At 50.3% G+C, this 19792-nt stretch overlaps 1 protein-coding gene across 2 annotated transcripts in view; it reads left to right on the top strand.

The window, feature by feature from the left end:
- The window catches only part of GRIA1 (glutamate ionotropic receptor AMPA type subunit 1), a 142207-nt gene extending 134313 nt beyond the window's left edge, over nucleotides 1-7894 (top strand). For both annotated transcript variants that reach the window (XM_090020896.1, XM_090020897.1), the window contains exons 15-16: nucleotides 1712-1846; nucleotides 4589-7894. In XM_090020896.1, the coding sequence (XP_089877022.1) occupies nucleotides 1712-1846; nucleotides 4589-4777 (324 nt within the window). In that variant the 3' untranslated portion in view covers nucleotides 4778-7894. The remainder of the gene's footprint in view (nucleotides 1-1711; nucleotides 1847-4588) is intronic.
- Nucleotides 7895-19792: the final 11898 nt, after the last annotated feature.

The following is a 19792-nucleotide window of genomic DNA, read 5'->3' as shown; positions in this document are numbered from 1 at the left end:
ATCAGCATCTAAAATCACAGAATCATAGAAGGGTCCAGCTGGAAGAGACCTCAGGCAATCGCATCTTGTCTACCCACCTTGCTTAAGGCAGGGTATCCCTATCCAAGCCATCCTATAGAAGTGTGTGTCTAACTTGTTCTTGAAACCACACAAGCAGCCTTCATCCACCCCTGCCAGGCTCAGTGCTTTAAATCATCGAGAACACCTTAATTTGCCCCAAGTAGAGCAGGAGAGTGAGGGCACTAAATCCGTTAAATCTAACCAAGCAGTGCAGAAGCTAGCAGAAGATGTACAGAGAAGTATATTAAGTACTAGCACAAGAGCGCTTTTGTCAGCTCCCACTTCCATTAAGCCTGACTGACAGCTGGGCATGACTGCTAAGATGAAGAGGAGGCTGAGGATACTTGAGCAAGAACGAAGCTTGGCACGAAGATTGAGGAGCCCCTTCCTCCGGCACCTCCCACCCCATTAGAAAGGGTCCTGGAGAGGCATGGGGTATGACACATTTTTCATCTGTTTCCTGAGACCTGTTCTTCTGCACTGTCAACGCTTCACTAAAACTTCAGCTGGTCTTCAAGGGTCTGAAGAGCCCATCTTCCTGAGTCTGAAAAGCCCATCACACACAGCAAAAGCACGGGCCATTTGTCACAGGATCCACATTTGTCACAAGGCCAATACAGCATCATGAAATAAGGTTGCATGGAGACCCTCACAGACCCTGGACTCACTGATAAGCTAAACACGATGCTCATTTCCTGAGGCCGTCGGTTGAAGTGGCGCCAGAAACACACCAAAAAAAAAACCCGCATAATCCAGATGAAGAACAAGGGCTCAGGATGGAGCAATTCTTCCACTCCAGTCCGGGCTCTGCCATCAGCTGGTCGTGTGGCCTGGGTAAACCTCTGTAGCTCAAATTCAGACCTAGGGCAGGTGGGTGCAACTGCCAGCCTCTCTGGAGTTGTATCTGCTAAGCCCAGGGCTGAATCTGGCTCTCTGTGACTCGGTTTCCCCCTCTGCAAAACTTGTTACGATACATGCTTACCCCCTCCCCCCCCCGGGGTGCCAGGAAGAATAATTAGACAGTGCTTCTAGAGTCACTATATAAGCACCAAATATAAGTAATTTGGCCTCTAATAGCCCTATTAATTGCAAATCCAATAATTAAGTTAGGCATGCATCAATGGGTCTTAATTACACATGCACTAAATGCCTTATTAAACAGAAATAAAATTTTTAAAAAAGCAGAATTATTTTAATGCGTTGCCCAGCAACAGACGTTGCGGGGGAAATAGGCTAGGAACGCGGGAATGAGCATTTCCAAGAGAACAGGTTATTTCAAGAGAGGCACTGGGAACAAGTAAATGTCACCCTGGCAAAGAATGCACTCCCCGGTTTAATCAATAATTTAAACTAGACATTTGTGGCCAATATGTGTTTAAGTCTAAAATGATTTTAAAAGAGCACCCAAACCTTTCCAAAGGAAAGAAAGAAATGTTTATTCGGTTGTGTGAGGGAAACATTAGATTAACGAGCAACTGAAATGGCAATTGAGAGAGCGCTTAGACCTGCCATGTGGTCGTGCAAAGAGGGCGATGGAGGCGTGCCAATGTGACTGTCTTGTGCTGCGTCTCGTGCGCCGCAGCGCCATGTCGTATTAATTCCGTCGTTCTCCTTCCCACACGTCCCTCTTCCCTTCTCCTCTCTCTCCTAGGACAAGACGAGCGCTTTGAGTCTCAGCAACGTGGCGGGCGTTTTCTATATCCTCATCGGTGGGCTCGGACTGGCCATGCTGGTTGCCTTAATCGAGTTTTGTTACAAGTCCAGGAGTGAATCCAAACGGATGAAGGTGGCAACACGTTTCCAGGCCTTTCACACCTTCTCTTTGACTACACCCTGCCTCCTAAGCTGCCTTCGGGAACAGATGCAAGCCAGGCTCAGGGTGGAAACCGTGGGATAGGGTGGAGGAAGTGAACATGCTAGTGGTCGTGTTTAGAAAGGAAAGAATGAGAATGGGTGGAGGGAGCTCAGTTGTATATATGCGTGAGTTCGTTAAGTGGCCACAATGGACCAGGACCCCAGCACAAAGCACAACCATGGTGTCCCTGGCAGTATCGCCAGCTCTAACAGCAAAGCTCCAAGGAAATAGCACAGTAGTCCGAGGTGGGCAGCCATTTGGAGCCCAGGCTCGACTGCGTTCACCCCCGTTTTACACTGGTGCAAACACAAGAATCAGAGCACCGGTGTGCCAACACAACACTGGAGCAATGCAAGAGCAAATCGGGCCCCATGGCTCCGCTAAATTGTACCCTGCTGATGTCATTTACTCTCATGCATCTTTATGCCTCTTAGGCTAGGAAAAGGTGTTGCATTTGTCCCGTGTTGCAAATCGTACCCTGCTGATGTCATTTACTCCGATGCATTTTTATGCCTCTTAGGCTAGGAAAAGGTGTTGCATTTGTCCCTGGACAAATTGAGCCTGTGTTTGTGCCAGAACAGATAATACCCTGGGACTGGCGTGTACATGCATTGCCCGTCTCATTGAGATTCAGTAAGCAGTTGATGGCACTGCCACTCTTCTGCCATTGCTTCAGTGATACAATCCCCGGACAACCGTTGTGATGCCCTGGGATAAACTGTTGGCGCTTTTCATCCCGTGACCCTTTTTAGGATTTATCCTTGGACAATGGACACAGCTGTCTAAACGATTGCGCTTTGTCCTGGGATAAAATGGTTTATTCCAGGGCAAATGCAACATCTGTTTATAGCCTTGTGGACCAGTTCCTGGAACTGACCGTCCCAGGCAAAACTGAGAACCTTTAGGCTAGGGACAGACATTACATGTAAACTGGTCTAAACCCGTAACAGAACGGACGTTCAGTGCACATGAACTAGCTTGAAAATAGTTGAAACCAGTTTGAGATAAACCTGGTTGAATGTAGTATATCAGACTTAACTGATTTGGGTCAAACTGGTTTATGCAATGTCTGTCCCAGACCTTAATGTGCAAGGAACACATTTCTTCTTAGGAAGATGCTCTGTGCTGTGATCTTTGGTGACGGGCAGGAAGTTGATAGCCATGTTAAGGATTAAGGTTGTCCCTTTTAATAAAATGGACCCTTTTTCCCTCCTGACACTCCTGTCCTGTGATAGCAGGGGCCTGGCCTTGATGGTCCAGGAAGCCCCTTCTAGTCCTATGTCCTCCCCAAGTACCAGGTTGGATTAGATGTGAGGAAGCAGGGAACACATGCATAATTGCCCCACAGAACTTGTGGAATGAGAGCCACTCAAGGATAAAAGTCTGGCCTGGTTCCCCGATGAGCTGGTGTCAAATCAGAAGGTTTTCTGTTTATTTTCTGCCACCTCCTTCTAGCTGCTCACTTTCGTGAGCACAAAAATGATTCCAGAATTAAACAAATAACTGATTATTCCTTTGGTTTCCACGCGGCTAATTTCAGCACACTTAATGCTTCTTCAGTATGCATAACGCGTTTAATCAACTGAAAAGGAGTCGTGTCTCTTTCCCTGTTGAGGTTTAGAATATGCCCAAGGCAATGAAAGAAACTCGTTGCAGGGGGGAGGAGAGAGGCGCGGAGTATATGCATTGAATGTTGCTGAATGCCAGAAAATAAATGCATAGATTTTAATTGTTGGCTCCATTTTAAAGATCTAGGGCAGAAATACCCTCTAACTGCATGTTAAGTCTGCTGTAGGTTTCCTAAATTTATTCTGACATGACTGCTCCGTTTCCTGCAGGGTCTCATGTCATTATTGCAACCTATCCCAATAAGCAGTTTACAGTCTCCAAGACCAAACCACCCCTTGGCTTCCCTCTTTAGCTTCCTGCTGGCCATTAGTCCTGTTACCTCCGTCCCGAAATGTCTCGACACACGCTGTGAGCTGGCTCCGCAACTCTGCCTCTGTTGAGTTGCATCTTCCTCTATAAGAGACCCTTGATTTCCACCTGCAATTATTTATATGCCTCAGTCCTCCATGCATAGACCTTGTCAATGCTGGGTGATTTACTGAAATGTCCATCACAGCATTATTCTTCCAACATGCTTATCTTGGTAGTGAATAGCTTTGCCATAACAAGAGCAACATTTTTTTTTTGGTTTAGCTGAATCTATTCAAGTCATTCCATATTAGCAACATGGTAAAAATTTCCAAGTGTGGACAAGTCCTTGGGTTTTGTTTCAGTTGGGAAGATGAGATGTGATTTCCAAACCCTAAGCCTATTGCCCCACTGGAGATAAAGATGTAGTTACCTTTAGTCGTATGAGTAAAATCGTACACGTGCTTAAGTGTTTACCGGTCAGGACCTGAAATAACACCATGCATTTATTTGGTCCAAACACACCTAGAAACCCAATATGTTCTGCACGTGACAGAGTAGCTCAAAATCGTCCCAAATTGTTTAACCGAGAACCGGGAAGGTATGTAGGTCAGTTGAATCTATGCAGAGAAGCAAGAGCCTTGATAGACCTTGAGCATGTAGGGATGCTTAAAAAAAAAAAGGGGCGGTGTTTTATATGGTGACTTTCCAGACATTGCTAAGGACAGGGGGAGACCCCCCGTCCTTCCTAAAAAGGGTTTTTGTTTGATCCCACAGCAATCAATTAATGAAGCCATAAGGACATCGACACTTCCCAGACCGGCCGCAGCAGGAGCCAGCGGAGAGAACGGCCGGGTGGTCAGCCACGATTTCCCCAAATCCATGCAGACCATTCCGTGCATGAGCCACAGCACTGGGATGCCCCTGGGAGCCACAGGATTATAATCGGCCTTGACACGTCACCCGGGTGCGAGCGGGGTCACCCCCGCCCCACCCCCCTCCAGTGCCAAAAACCAATCCAAACCGAGAAACACGATGACGACGATGAACAAAAGGGACAATTCAATGGATCTTCCTGAGGAAATTGAATCTATTTTCCTTTTTGTTTTCCAATAGATCCACAGGCAGGAGAGTTAAACACAGTCTGCGCCGCAATAAGGAGAGCGTAACGGGATTTAACAGACTCGCAAACCGTCCCTGGATCGCAGAGCCGCTGGAAAACTAATGAGGACTGTGCCATTTTGTTTTAACTTGGTTGTTAATAAGTCTTAGTGTGTGCAATATATATATATATAGACACATATATATATATTTTTTCTTACTAATTCCTGTGGTGTCAGGATGACATCGGGCCGCCCTCCCCGCCCCCGCCTCTCCCCACAGCCTTTTAATCAGGTTTAGTTTGAGATGCAAACCTAACGTTTGAGCTACTAACAGCAAAAGGGAAAATGAAATAAAAAAGGCGACCCTACTGCCCTGCTGGGCACCAGCGGCCAGCCCTTGGGTTCATCGGGAGCCGGCTGTGTGTCCGCCAAGACCCCGGGGCAGAGTTTACTGCAGCCGGTCAAGCAGTCATGTGGAGGGCTCCGGCCAATCTTCCCGCACGGGGCAGGACTCTCAAGACACGTCAACACCCACGTGGCAACACACATTGACTTTGCAGGAACAAGGAGTGGAGGGAAGTTAGAAACAGAGGCGAGCGCACCCAGGTAACCCTGGACCAATGTGACAGTACTCCGCGAGAGATGACGAACGGCGGGTCCAGGGAAATCGAGGCACGACTGCACACGTGTCCTGGGACTGGAGAAACCCAGCGTCTGGCAGCTGAGCCAACAGTGGACTAAGATCATGGCAGACGGCTGCGTACAGAGGACAGGAACCAAACACAACATTGATCATACATGCAACCCTCTGCCTACACTATCCAGGGCTAATTGGCAATTGTGAGCCATTTCCTCATTGCTTTGCTTCTATATGTGCTCCTTTGTGGATGGCTGCTGACGGGGGAACCGCCAAGAGCCTGGAGTGAAACAGTCCTCACCGGTACAGGGGTGCTGGAAGTGTGAGGCTGTGCTCGGGACATTTCCGGATTTAGGCTCTGACATCCCCTTCAGACTGACTTTGAATTCAAAGGGGACTCTTCGCGGCTAAACAATCAAGCCAGATTTCTGGGAAGAACCTACATCTCCCTGAATCAAACCACATGGATGGGGTGTCCCATAGGACCGTCACACCCACGTCCATGGTATTGGGTTGATGTTGGGCCTGTTAAACTCAGCTCTGGGCCAACAGGTTGGCGGAGAAGCCAAGAGCAGTGAGTTCTGGCTCATCCCTCCTCAACAAGGAAGCAGGACTCACCAGGCACGCCGCTCTCCGCTCGGTCCAGGAACGCCTGTCCAAAACCCAGTGCGAAGCCAGCTGCTGGCAACGTTGCCCCAGTAGCTAATTGTCTTATTCTCTTTCTTTTGCTTTTCTTTTTTTGGTTTCTGTCTAACCAGAAGATTCATTTTGGGAAGCCACCAGCATGGATAGCAGAACGCTCTGTGTTTGGGGGGGCTGGGGAAATGCACCGTTTTAAAGGGGGTATCAAGGAAGATGGGAGATCGTCCGTGGACGGAGCTGGACTGGTCTCAGCGGGGGCAGATGACAAAACAAGGAGCAATGGGCTCAAGTGGCAGCAAGGGAGGTTTAGGTTGGATATTAGGAAAAAATTTACCATTAGGAGGGTGGTGAAGCCCTGGGACAGGTTACCCAGAGAGGTGGTGGTCTCTCCATCCTTGGGGGTTTTAAGGCCCAGCTCAACAAAGCCTTGGCTGGGATGATGCAGTTGGGGCTGGTCCTGCTTGGAGCAGGGGGTCCGACTAGATGTGACCTCCCGAGGTCTCTTCACACCCTCACTGTCTACGAGTCAGCGGAGCTGTGGCTTCCAGTTTGTTGAAGTGGGTTGAAGCTGCTTCTCCGCAATCCCACTGAGACCCCAGCACAGGGAAAAAGGGGCTGATCTCAAAGGGTTAGGAGCCGCTATATTTTTTTTATGTGGCAGGGAGTGCAATATGGCAAGCGAGTGATAGAGGGGAGCTGTGGGGTACGTGGGAGAGAGAGATGTTGATGGCAAAGTGACAGGCAGATCTCCTCGCCAGCCTGCTCGAGTTGGTTTCCCCACGTGGCTTTTCAGAAGCATGACCGCCCGCTGGCTACAAACCCATCGTCTTCGGTGCATGACCCGCAGCGAGGTGCCTCGCGTCGGCAGCCCTCGGTGACTGAGCCGCCTGACTGCTCTGCACCACTGACCTATTTGCACCCCATCTCTTGTCTCCGCTCATCCCGGGGCCATACGGGCGAGCCCAGCAAGTCCAAGACCCTCACGAGGGCATCTGGCGCCCTTGTGTTTTCTCTCTCTGCCACTGCGAATGCTCGCATTCGCCATCTTGCCTTCACAAGAGCATTTCCAAGAGCCATAACCCCTCCATGCCACTTCCTCCACATTCATGATTGTTTTGAATTTGCTTTGTCTGTAATTGCTTTTTTTTCCTTTGGTCCTGCGTGGGCACGGGAACAGGGCAGGCTTCGGGGTTGCACGCCTGCTCCTTGCTCCGGGGCTCCCCCGGTAGAGTCTGGTGCCTGGACTCTTCTCATCCGTTACGTCACCACTGCACATTGCCATGGGAGCAGGCTGCAGACCCCTGCTTTTTGGTGGAATTGGGTATTCGCCCCCATCAACCTTCTTGGTCCCTGTTGCCTTTGCAGCAGGGCATCGAAGGAGCCCTTCCCAGCACGTGAGCTGGCCGGGACGGCCTTGCGGGAGAGGACCGGCCACCCGGCACAAGGCAGGATCTGCGGTATGAAAAGGCATCTGATGGAGGAAAGGGGGTGAAGAGAGAAAAAAAAAAAAAAAAAAGAGGAAAGCGCAAGGGGGGAAAAATGTTAACTTGTAATATGTATTTTTACTACACTTTTCTTAAAAATAGAATAATGGCAAAACTCCGAAAGACATTGACATTTTTTCTCAACAGGAATCCACATTTAACAGTTTCGGCTTTCATTAAATTTTGCTCTTTGGTACCTGGATCTTTTATTTAACAGCTATATTTGTTTTAACTCTCGCTCTCTCTCTCCCTTTTCCCACCTTCCCCAGCAAAGCCGCAAAGGATTTTGCTTGAGCAAACATAGAAACATTTTTCTGTCCTGGTTCTCATTTTCAAATGGTTATTTATTATTTTTTTTATTTACATAAAAATGAAAAAAAAATGACCAGCTGGAAATGAAGTACCGAGGCTCCATTTTTCATACCTGCCCATGCCGTTTTGTGCCAGCGCTGGAGATGTGCAATGAAAATGATGCGACTCCGGAGGCACTATTACCAACCTGAATCAAATGAGATTTTTCTTGATTATTGCTGTGTCTGACTCGTGCGCAGCAGTCAAATAAACTGCTTCAGGTTGAAAGGGGTAATCCGTCGACTCTTCACTAAGGGTGAAGAAACACAATCTTTTGGTGGGGCCAGAGCAGGAGCCAAAGGTTTTGTTGTTTGTCCGGGGATGGGTTAAGGGGATTTTATGATGCTGTGTTGAAGAGAGGGGAACGGTCGGCTCGCAGCCAAACCAGCACTGGCCCAAAAATGCTCCCCCAGCTTGGATTTCATTGTAGGTGTCATAAGAGGTCCAACATTTCAGCTCCTCGTTTTTCATCCATCAGCCTGTGGAAGTCTTTGTCAGCAGACATCGCTGCTGCAGCATTGGAGAAAGATTGGGGACGGATGCAAAGAACGGGAGCTGCTAACGTTGAATGATGATAATGCCAGTAACGAATGCCTTGCTCTTTTATCGATACACCTCAAAGCACTCTGTGAAGAAGAGCTCTGTCATTCTCCCCATTTTACAGGGGGGGGAAACTGAGGAAACTGGGTGAAATGACTCCCCCAACATCCACGAATACAAACCAGGCCTCCTAGTGTAACCTGCTAGGAAGGATTATGCGGGAAAGGATTAAAAGCAGAGTCTGGGAGCAACCAGAGTTAGTTTGCAAGCAGAGAGAGAGGACTCTAGCTGACGGGGTTAGGAAGAGATGTTCCCTGTGGGAACTTTTTCCCATTGCTGCCTGATGTGTGGCTTCCTGTCCCCCTTCTAGAGCTGCTCTATTCAGTCTGGCAGCCCCGGTCTCTGCACAGACCATCCCTCTCCTTGCCGACCCTGCAGTCATTAGAAATGACCCAAAACCATTGGACTCTGCCCCTTCTCCTAGAGAGGCAGGACAAAATCCTCCCGTTGTGATCCAAACCAAGATGCCAAGTCTTTTGTGAGTGCCCTAGCAGGACCCCGATCTCTGCAAATTCAGAGGCTGCTCCTGGGTGAACCAAAGGCTTATACCGAGTTGAACAGAGAGGTGAATAATGGAGTCAGCAGCAGTCATTCCTGAGACCCGCATTGACATTACATGCCATTTATTTTACTTCGCCTCTGAATTTTCAGTGCGCCCCAGACTGTTGTCGAGACAAAACCCAACTGCATCCTCGGAGTGATAAAATGGGAGACGGCTGGTGTTGTGCCACATGAAGAAGAGGACAGATGTGTGCCCTCTGGGAGGGGCTGCAGATAGCTACGGTTTGTAGGATGAACACACTGAATTGGATGTTTTCCCACAAAAAGCAGTGAAATAGGATAAGACATTAGCATTTAATCTGTCATTATTAGGCATCAGTGTCAACACCCCGGCTAAAGGTAAATGGCTCTCTTTTCTGGCCCTCCACAATCTAAGCAAGCCAGCTTTGCCTCCCTTTGTTTAGTTCCCATTCGGAAAGCTTATTTCACAATCATAAGGGCAAGTAATGCAATTAATAGGGGGGTTTTTTCACATGGAAGCGTGGTTCGGCAGTGTCACCGCAGACAGAGATTGATGATGTTTTGAGTTACCAGAAAGGTTCAGTCAACCATATCCCAGCATCTTGCACCTCTAGGTAGAAAGCAATTTTCCCTCCTCTAATGAAATGTCCAACGTCCTGTCTCACTGCCAGTGCTGCACGGAGGCACAAGGTGATGTTTTAAAATTAGTTATTCATACAATTATAATACCCTGAAACCCATGTCGGAAACCTGAGCTGCGCCTATGGATGGCCATGTTTTTTCTGAGTGTCCAGGAGCTCTGGTTAATGGGAAGCTTTCTCCGCGACGCCCCGATTTAGCTTCTAATTGCCACGAGATCAAAGTGCATGAAACAGCACAGAGCAACCGATGTTCAGTAATATCTTCCCCATATACTTGTTTTAACTCGGTATAATTTGTTCACCTGTCCATACTGCAAGAGCATACCTACAGTGAATGCAGAGGCATGATTGCAGCTTATCCAGACTTACCCAAAATAGCTTGAACTTTTTTGATATGGTGACGGGGCTCCAGCCGCTATGTACCTAGGGTCCTGGGAAGGGTTGGAGAGTCCGTTTCAAAATCCTTCTTGCAGCTTCAGTGCAATGAGTCCCCAAGCAAACTAGACTAAAGCTACCTGCACTCTGCAACCCCACCTCTGCCTGCAGTGTAGACGTACCCAGAATCGGTTTAAGGTGGCACCTTCATTTGAACCAGGTTAGCTGCACATCCTGCCAAGCTAACAGTGTTTTTAGTGTCTCCGTGGAGCACGTTCAGCACACGTGTGTCTGTGCGAGGCTTTCTGATGATCCCATGCATGAGGTTGGCAGCTGTGTGAACTGCAAATGATATGGGCAGGAATTGTGCCTGGCTCACCTAGGTGAGGTGCATTAGCTAGTGGCTGTCTAGGTGATCCCTTCCTCGGAGACAAATGCCGTGTTTCCAGGAACAAAAAGGCTGGTATTTTCAGGAGGTCCCTGGATCCCTCCATTAGCTGGACATCTAAAAGCACTGAAGGGCTAAGCCATCCTTCAAACGCTTCAGCCGCCACTGCGACTGCTGGAAGATTTGCCCGTGCACAGCCCCTTCATCTGGAAGATGGAGGCTCTGCAATGCTAAATTGAGAGCTGGGAGGAAGGTGCCTTCATTTTGCTGAGCTGGTATTTTCTTTAGGAGGAAGAACACCCCAGTAACTAAGCCTAAACACTGGGCACATTTAGACTGAGGAAATATGGCAGCATCATGATAAGGTCCAGGGATCGGATGAGGCATCCTCCAAGAGATGGGTAGAGAAGGAGCCTCCCTGAGGTCTCACCATGTAGTCAGCTCAGGTGAAGCCTGTGTGAAGCCCAGAGGTGTCACCTCCTAACCTGGGCTCAGGGGAACACCATCGGCTAGCTGGACCTGCTGCCCCTGAGGTTTGCCTTCAGCTCGGCATCCAAAACCTCTGAGCAAAACTCAGGCAATGCTACGCAAGGGAAACTACAAACACGGCAGGACTCTGCGTGTGTGTGTGTGTGTGCATGCAAAACCCTACAGCTGTTTGCATTATAGGAGTGCCCAGACTTACGTAATGTATGGCCCCAAAGAGCCTTCAGCCTAAGGATATATCTACATGGCATAATGGGCGCATCTACACATGAGACGTTTAATGCACAGTGGAGTAATTCTACTGTGCATTAGGGTGCACAGCAAAACCCGTGCTAATATGCTAATGTGCAGTAGTATTAGTCTACTGCGCATTAAGCATCACATAAAAAGTGTGCAAATGTGCTAATGCACAGTACAGCAGCTTACTGTGCATTTATTTAGTTCTTGATTATACAAGTACTAAATTTAATGCGCAGTAGGCACTACGCATTAACGAACGTGTAGACGCATCCAGTGCAGTGCTGTACATAGATCCCCAACCTAGCCCTGAAAGAGCTAATTTGCCAACGCTAATTTGGCAATAAGGTTTCCTGTACCCGGACTAGCTCATCTAGTGCCATGAGGACACACCATAAGAAAGCTTGCAGTCACTTGACACCTGCCCGGGTTTATTAGAAAGGTCTAGAAACCACAGGAAGGCTTTCAGTGAGCCTGGTCCTGCGTTTCAGGTTTCCAGTGAACCATGAGATGACATGCATGGCTCCCTGGGCTTCGGTGAAAACACTTCCTGCCCATCTATGCAGCATGTCGTTCCACTGGGGAGCTGCAGGGTGGGGTGCAGCTCCCACGGGGAAAGGAGTTTTGTGGGCACGTTGCATCAGCATTAAACTGGCCAAAGGCTGGAAGAACAGGTTGGAGATGATAGAGGGGGGGAAGTCAGGCTTCCAGGCACTTGTCCTGCCCATCATTAAAAGATACAGGCAGCAGTCCTCTTTGTATCTCGTCATTCCTGACCCCACCGCACAGCTTCTGCAGAGCACCTGCGTTACCTGCAGGCCCGGATCCCGTGCACTCCCATCTGCTGCCCCGTGCCTAATTTAATTAGAAGCATGTAAAGGAGGCACTGGGATGTCCCTGCAGCTCGTCCCCTCTCAGCAGGAGAGGCCTGCGATGGCGGGATCCATGCATAAGCCCAGTGTCTGGAGATACTTGCCACAGCCAAACGGCACCACCTCCGTGGGAAAGGTCGGTCCTGCCGATTCAGCCCCATTATGAAGGGTTTGTTACTGTGCAACAGGAGCTGCCTTCCTGGCTCTTCCAGCCCCAAGGCTGATACCACACAGACCAGACCATCCCCACGGGCTTTGCACTGCAAACGGAGAGCCACCGAGAGACGGCTTTAGGGAGCTCACCTTCGCGTGCAACCGAAAGTCTAGCTAGGCTTCCAATAGGGAAAAATCAGCTCCCCAAACCCAGCACCTCTCAGCCCTGCAGAATAAGCTTGTGGAGCCAGTTTCGTCCACGCAGCTGCAGTCCGAGCCACCATCAGGGGACAGGGAAGAAAGACAGAAGGATTGTACTGCCGTGGAAAGGGCCGATAGTCCTGACTGAGGAGCTTCGTGCAGACTCTTCAGCCGGACGAACACAGCGCTAAGACAGGGGTGTGTGCTCGAGAGACGGGGCTCTCTCCATTAGCCATCCCCAACAGGCTGAAGTGCTCTGCTGGGAGGCTTTCCTTCCCTACTGCGTGTTTATCCTTTCCCTGCAGAAACCCTTGATTCTGCTGCTTCTCTCCAAGGGGTAAAATCCAAAGGCCGTGTCCATCATCTGAGAAAACAAAAGGCAAAGATGACCAAATTTGACCTTGCACCTTCATGTGTCTACCTATGAGCGCACGCCTGCAATGGCAATGTGTGCCATTGGCCTTAGCCCTCAGCACCACAGAAGAGAGGCAGTGCCAAGACGCACCGTGAAACCGGGTCCAGGGTGTCGTCTTTTCTTACTGCAGGGCAGCATCCTAGAGCCTAGGAGCCCCTCGCATGGGCAAGGACCCCCACTGTGTGGGGGCCTCCAAACGCGAACGGTTCATATGCCCCTCTGTCTGCAAGGAGCTCTCGGCCAGTTGTCTTCGTACCGGTGTGGACTGCCAGGCGCTTATCGTCTACCCTCATCTCCTCCTGCACCGAAGAATTTCAGTTCTTGGTCCCTGCATGATGATAGCAAGTCCTCCCTGAGCTACAGCCTGTCTTAGGGAAGGCTCACATGAGTTACCAGTGAGGCGGAAGTCGATCCAAGCCCATGGTTGCTGCTGAACTCCCATGTGGTGCAACTAGATTTGCTGATCCAGGCCCCTTCTCCTGCACTGGGGAAGGGGCAGCCCACAGTAAATGCTGAAAGGGAGTGCCTCACGCCATGTACCCATGACCCCCACCCCCCATGCAGACCATGGAGGGCGAGTGTAGGCGTCCCACTCGCACCTGGGCTCTTAATTAGCACTTTGGAACCATGTGCTGAGCTCTGTCTTGCAAAATATTGGGCCTCGGGACTTTGTCACCGAGCACTGGGAACGCGAGCCAAGGAGATGGGGCCGGTGGGACAGTTGGGTCTAATCCAAACCCTGCGGCATGCATTCACTTTTGAACCGACTGGGGATGGTTATGAATACTACTCTGCGTCTGGAGTAGTCCTTGTTATTCAGGGGGTATAGGGAAGCTTAATTAGCTAGCATTTGCATGGCTCTCTGCGTGGGCTAATTACGTACCGTTCACACCCGCGCACACACTCAGTATTAACAGGAGCTTTTGATGCCCTGACTTGGCTGTCAAGACACCTTTTCATTCCTGAGGATCAATGCAGTATAAAGTAACTGCTGCAAAATATGTTCATTACTCTGCAGGGATGGTTTAACATGCTCTCCCAATCCCCTTGGCAGTAATTCCTCCTCCCTTCCGGCTGGCATCAGAATTAATGGCATGTCTTGTTCCATAAGTCCTGCCTTTTCAGACAAAAGGTAGCGGTGTTGTTCGCATTCAGTATCGCGCCGTCATAAATCAGGTCTTTCCCGCTGGAAGGATTTCGGTTTCGCCACTCGATCACGGGAAGGCAGAGCCAGCGCTTCTGGCAGGCAGTGGACGGAGGAAGTCGCCCGCCTCGTAAAACGAGACGCTGCTTTAGCACGTGTCATAAAAGAAAATGCTGCTTTGAACTCTGTTAACTGCTTAACATCGCTCAGGCCAAGACGAAGCCCCAAGAGCCGCAGACCACCGGCGCCAGAGCAGCAGAAGCATGTCCTGTCCCACACTTATTCCCCCGGAGTCGAATTTTCGGCCCTTTGCTACCGGCGGCTGTAACTTAATGAGTGGGATTTGAAATAGAGCATTTCAGGTGGAGGAAGACCTGGGAGTGAATAGGACGATGTGCCTCACCAGGGTGTCCAGCTGCAGTCAAGGTCAGAGAGCAAGCCCCTGGCCCTTTTATCACCCTCAAGTCGGGGCAAAGTGGAAGGACAAAACTCCAGTGCCCTGCCTGCCTCTCCCAGCCAGAGGGCAGAAAGCAAACCCAGCGCTCTCAGAAGCAGCCAGCGCGGCAAAGATGCCCGATGTGTCCTCCCCACCTCTTCCTCGATAGCAACCGGCTGCAGCCTCCACTTACCTTCTCGCTTTAATTTTGGCAAACAACATCTTCAGCACAAGGTAACCTCCGAACAGGCCGTGTCCAGCGGCACGTCCCAGATAAAACTTGAGCTGGAAAGGACTGGCTCTCCTTTCCAGTCCTTGGAAACATCGGCCCCACCAATGGTGATGGTGAAGCCCATGAGGGTGTGACAAGCCTTCCTCCCTCCAAACCTGCTGTCGTCAACCCTGAACTCTGCATTATTCATATTGCAACAGGTGTCCCATCAGGAGCGGCCAAAAGAGCCTCCCCTGGCCTGGTGACAGCTCGCACCCCTTTGATCCTAATCATATATGAATGCATGAGTTAAGAAGACATCATTAAAAGTACATTAAGTTTAATTATGCTGGCAGCAGCAGACAGTAGGAGCAGCAGCTCAATGCTGAATCCATAATTAGACGAGACCTAATCCATTAGATTCTTATTTGTTAAGGAAATGCGCCTCATCTATAAGCATGTCTGCAAAGCGATCCGGAGGAATCGAGCAGTTTCTGGAGGTTATTTTCCCCCCTTCCCTGCTTTATTTTGTGACATGCTGTGGAGGTCTCTCCCTGCCAAAATTGCATGGGCTTAGATGTTCTTAATGCTTCCTGCCAGTGACCAAGTCGGTAGCAAGAAAATATTGTGATGCCTCCGTACCTTGAATATTGTGCTCAGGTCTGGTCCCCAGGCCTCTAAAGGATACAGGACACCTGGAGAAGGTCCAGAGACAGGCAGCGAGGATGCTGAGCAACGTGACAGGGCTCCCATGGGATGAGATACTTAAAAGGCCAGGCCTGTCCAGCTGGGAAAAGAGACACTTGCAGAGGAGATGAGAAGGGTTTACAACACACTAAATGGGAGCGAGAAAATAAAACGGGGTTTGTTGTCGACTGTCTCTCGCAATACAAGAATGAGGGGTCACGAAATGAAAGGAGTAGGTACTAGCCAGTTTAAAACTAACACGAGGAAAGTGATGTTTCACACCGAGGGTCGTTAAAGGGTGGGATGTGTTGCCGCCGATGTCGTGGAAGCTGAGTGTTTAGCCAGGTTCAAAAAAAGGGATTCGAAAACCTCTTGCAGGAACGGGGAAACGTCGCTGTTGAGCAGGGGAGCGAGGGGCACGGCCTCTGAACCAGAGCCTCCTAGACCTGAAATGCTGGAGGCTGCGAGGGGGAGAGGAATAGGGCGAAATCCCAGGTCAGACCCCGCTCGCTCTCCCTTTCAGCATCAGCTCTGCACCCCTGTGTGACACAGGGGCCTGGGCGAGATGGACCCAGGTCTGAGCCAGTACCGGGCAGTTCGGATGTCCTCTGTTCTTGTAACGAGCTCTGTCCTGCTACATCTCACACCGCTGCCAGTGTCGGTGCTCATTGCCCTGCACGCTAGGTCTGCTCACTGATGGGTGTGAAGCCAGGAGCCCACCCCATCCCACCCCCCTTTTCCAAGAAGGGACTCAGTGGGTGAAGAGTAGTGCTTGCATCTATATGTCCAGACCCTATTTCAGCTGGCCCTGGGCTGGGAAATGACATAACGTGCGGCTGATGTAGGCCAGCAACACATTTCTAGCTCTCCCAGGGCAAGGACCAAGCACGGGAGGCACGGCGATGGACACGAGGAGGGTTGCAGGGCTGCAGCCCTAGCTCTGAGGCAGCACGGCTTATGCTTCAAGGCACCAGCTGCTAGCCCTCGGAGACCTGCACATGCACCAAATGTTATCACAAGTGTCATGCAATGGGCTCCGCTGTCTCTTCCGGTTGTGGCCCAGCAATTAGCCCAAACTGGAAATCCGTAGCATGGGGGCATCCAGAACAACCCCTGGTTAGGGTCTGCAACACCTCTCGCAGGCACTTTAATGACAGTGCACTGTCATTGCCGGGGAGGGGGAAAGGGGATGCTTTCCGAATAATTCACCGGCTAAATTTCTCGAAGGAAACTGCTGCAGACGACCCGAGGTGAAAACTGAGTCCCGAGCATCTTCTTTTCCCCTTTGCCTCAGTGCACAGCCAGCCACCGTAGACACGAATCACCACCCCAGGCCACTTCTGAGAACATTAAAGGGTAGAAGACTTGCAGCTCCTGGCTCATTGCAATGGGTGTAATGTCTGCTGAGATAAGTGTGGGGACCTGTTAGGAGACACGGTTGCCGGCTATAGCAAGGGGCTGAGTCAGTGCCCCAGAGAGCTCCTTTGAACCCACCTCCTTTCAAGCTGCCCTGCCACTTCTGCTTGAAATATTGTATTCCCACAAACGTAGTTACAAGGATTCGCGTGCGAGCGCGGTGGGTCTCACAACTGCGAGGGAGCTTCCTGCACTGTGCAAGGGTATCCGGGCACGCCTGGCAGACCTGAGCTGGCAGGGGTAAATGTTGCTTTCCAGGTCCCACAACAGTGGGGCTAAGCTTCCCAAATTGGATGTTGTTTTTTTAAATAAAAAACCCTTGCCCATCAGAATTCCCGATTTTAAACGAAAAGAAACCCAGGATGAAAAGGGAGTGATTTAAATGTCATAGGGGGGTTGCTCCCTTTTCCACACCTGCTTGTTGCAATCTCTCCATTCTCTGTGGGAATTTGCATGCAAACATTGAATTGTGATAACATGGGAACGGTGGCATTTGGGTGACTTACCCCTCGGACTTTATGTTCAGTGATCGCATTGGTTAGATTTCACTTGAGTGCCCTTAGCTCCCAGCGAACAAAATATCATTGTGTGGGGAAATATATACGTGTGCATGCCAGGAGATGCTAGTCAGAAGACTGGAATTTCTGTGGACCCTTAAGAGAAAGTATCGATCGCCGTAAATGGAGTGCCACGCGTTAAAAGCGTGCCTCTTTTGTGCACGGGTGATCTAAAAATAAAATATCATCGGCAACAGCAACAAATACAAAAAAAATCAAAGTTTTGCTCGCAGAGCGGCTCTTTCAAGATGGAAATGTCAGGACCTTTATATTCTCCCAACCAATCCTCTTTAGTGCAGTAAAATCCATACCGCAAGATGAAAGCGCAATCTGGGGTTCTGTTAATTGTGTTTGCCAAAGGGGACGAGCTAATCTATCAGGCTAGCGCTTTGTGACAACTGCGATGGAAATATTGGCTGGCTCAGCGGGGTGGGTATCTGTTGGCTGGAGCCCTTGCAGCCCTGGTTGGAGGCCGGTTTGCTTTTGGTGGCTGTCCTGTGCAGACGCTTTGGGGGCCTTTCGCAGGATGCGTCCGAAAATGCCCAACCGGATTTGACGTGATCACATCCGTGCAGCCAGCCGCGGCAATGCTGGGAGACCCGGGACTCCTGCAGGTCCCCCCACCGAGCAACCCAGTGGTGGAGCACTTGACTCCTTTGGTTGCATGTAACGAGGCGCTTTCACCCTGGGGAGCGTCTCAAAGACATCAGCCTGACAAGGGGAAACCCCCCCACCTTTCACACCCTGCATCCGTCTTTTTGCGCCCCATCTCGTTTCCCAGAAATACCAGGGCTCAAGTTCGCGCTCCCCTATCCGAATCTTGTATGAAGTTAAAATGTTGATGTCACCCTTCAGTCGCCGTCGTAATAGACGGCATCGCCATCCTCATCCTCATCATCACCACGCACACTTTGACGACACTGCAGCAAGGGGATCCCGAATGAGAAGGGCTGGCAGGGAAGAGGTTCTCATGAGAAACATTAATAGCAGCAAAGGCACAGGCAAGGCTGGACATGTTGGGTCTTAGCCAAAATGTTGGCTTCGTTTTTGGCAGCCCCGTGTTTGCTTGGCCTCCCACTCTGCTCTCAACTTCCACATCTCCCATATGGCAGAAGCTGCAGGTGGAAGGAGGAAGAGGGACTTATTGCCTTGGGTTTACTTGCATGCACCAGCTCCTCAGATCTCACAGAAATCCCCCTTGGTGTGTCCTGCTCTCAGCCCAGGAGGCCATCGTGCTCCAGGAAGCCCTTGCTAATGCCCAGGACATGGCCGCACGCTCACCCAGGTCTTAGCATGATTCATGACCTCAGGACATAGGCGACACCATGTCATTCACAGCCAGCGGGCGTTCCTGGGAGGAATTACAAATAACGAGCCGTCTCACACTGCACTGCATCTGGCATAAGGTGGCTTCCCCCCTCCAGCCAAATACCGGCAACTCTGCAGCTGCTTGGCACAGATTATTATCCTCCTTCTTTTAGGAAGAAAAAAAGGGGTCACTGGGTGCAGAAAACGCATCTATGACTTGCCCCAGGTCATCTGGGGACAGCCAGGACCTGAACCCGGATCCCTAGAGCCGTGCATTTTGCACAAGCAGCAGTTGAGCACAGCACGGGTTACCCCCAGGGGTGTGGCGGGGTGGGGGAGCTCTGCCTGTGCTCTGAATTGACTTTATGCTTGAATGTCGTCATTCTGCCCTGACTTGGTCCTTTCCAGGTCAGGCAGAAGAGAATTGCTGCCAACTGTTTGGTTTCGAGTGGACTAAAAGCTGCACTTGAGTTTCCGCGTGGACGTCTACTGAGTTATTAGAAGAGACAGCGACATTAAGGTGGAGGGAAGGGAAAACAAATGCAAAGAGAAAATGTTTTAAGGCCGGGGGGGGGGAAAGGAAGGGAGCAGAAAAACCCAAGCCCTGTCCCAGATTTGTGACTTTGCATTAAGTGCTGCAGAATCCAGCCTGCTGGGTCCTGTAATTGGGGACATCACAACAGCCGTGTTACTTCTGCTTGCTGAAGAGAGACCGTTTTCCATTATTAACCCCATGGTCACCCCTGTGCTATGCCAAGGGGCTGCATTTCTGCCCCGAGGCTGCATTTCTGCCCCAGGGCTTAATGCCTCGTGCCTTGAGGCTGGCTTAGGAGTTAACCCTTTCCCAAGAGAGTGGCAGGAGAGCAAAGCTGGACCAGCCATGGGGAGTGAATTGGGTACCAGGAGCACTACAAAGGGGTAGGCTGGGGGAGAAGAGGGCTGATTTTGGAGGGCATGAGTGGGGGTCTTTTTATTTTCCTCTTTCTCTAGAGTTTGTCAGACCCCCCCACCACATTAACTATGAGAGAAGGCATTATTTTTTCACTCCTTACTTTGCTGCTTTACAGTTTTCCCTCCAATATGGGCCAGATGAA

The sequence above is a fragment of the Crocodylus siamensis genome, chromosome 10 (assembly GCF_052110815.1).
Source record: "Crocodylus siamensis isolate JL-2025a chromosome 10, ASM5211081v1, whole genome shotgun sequence".
In the NCBI taxonomy this organism is placed as follows: Eukaryota; Metazoa; Chordata; order Crocodylia; family Crocodylidae; genus Crocodylus; species Crocodylus siamensis.
This window is presented reverse-complemented; position numbering and strand designations above follow the sequence as displayed.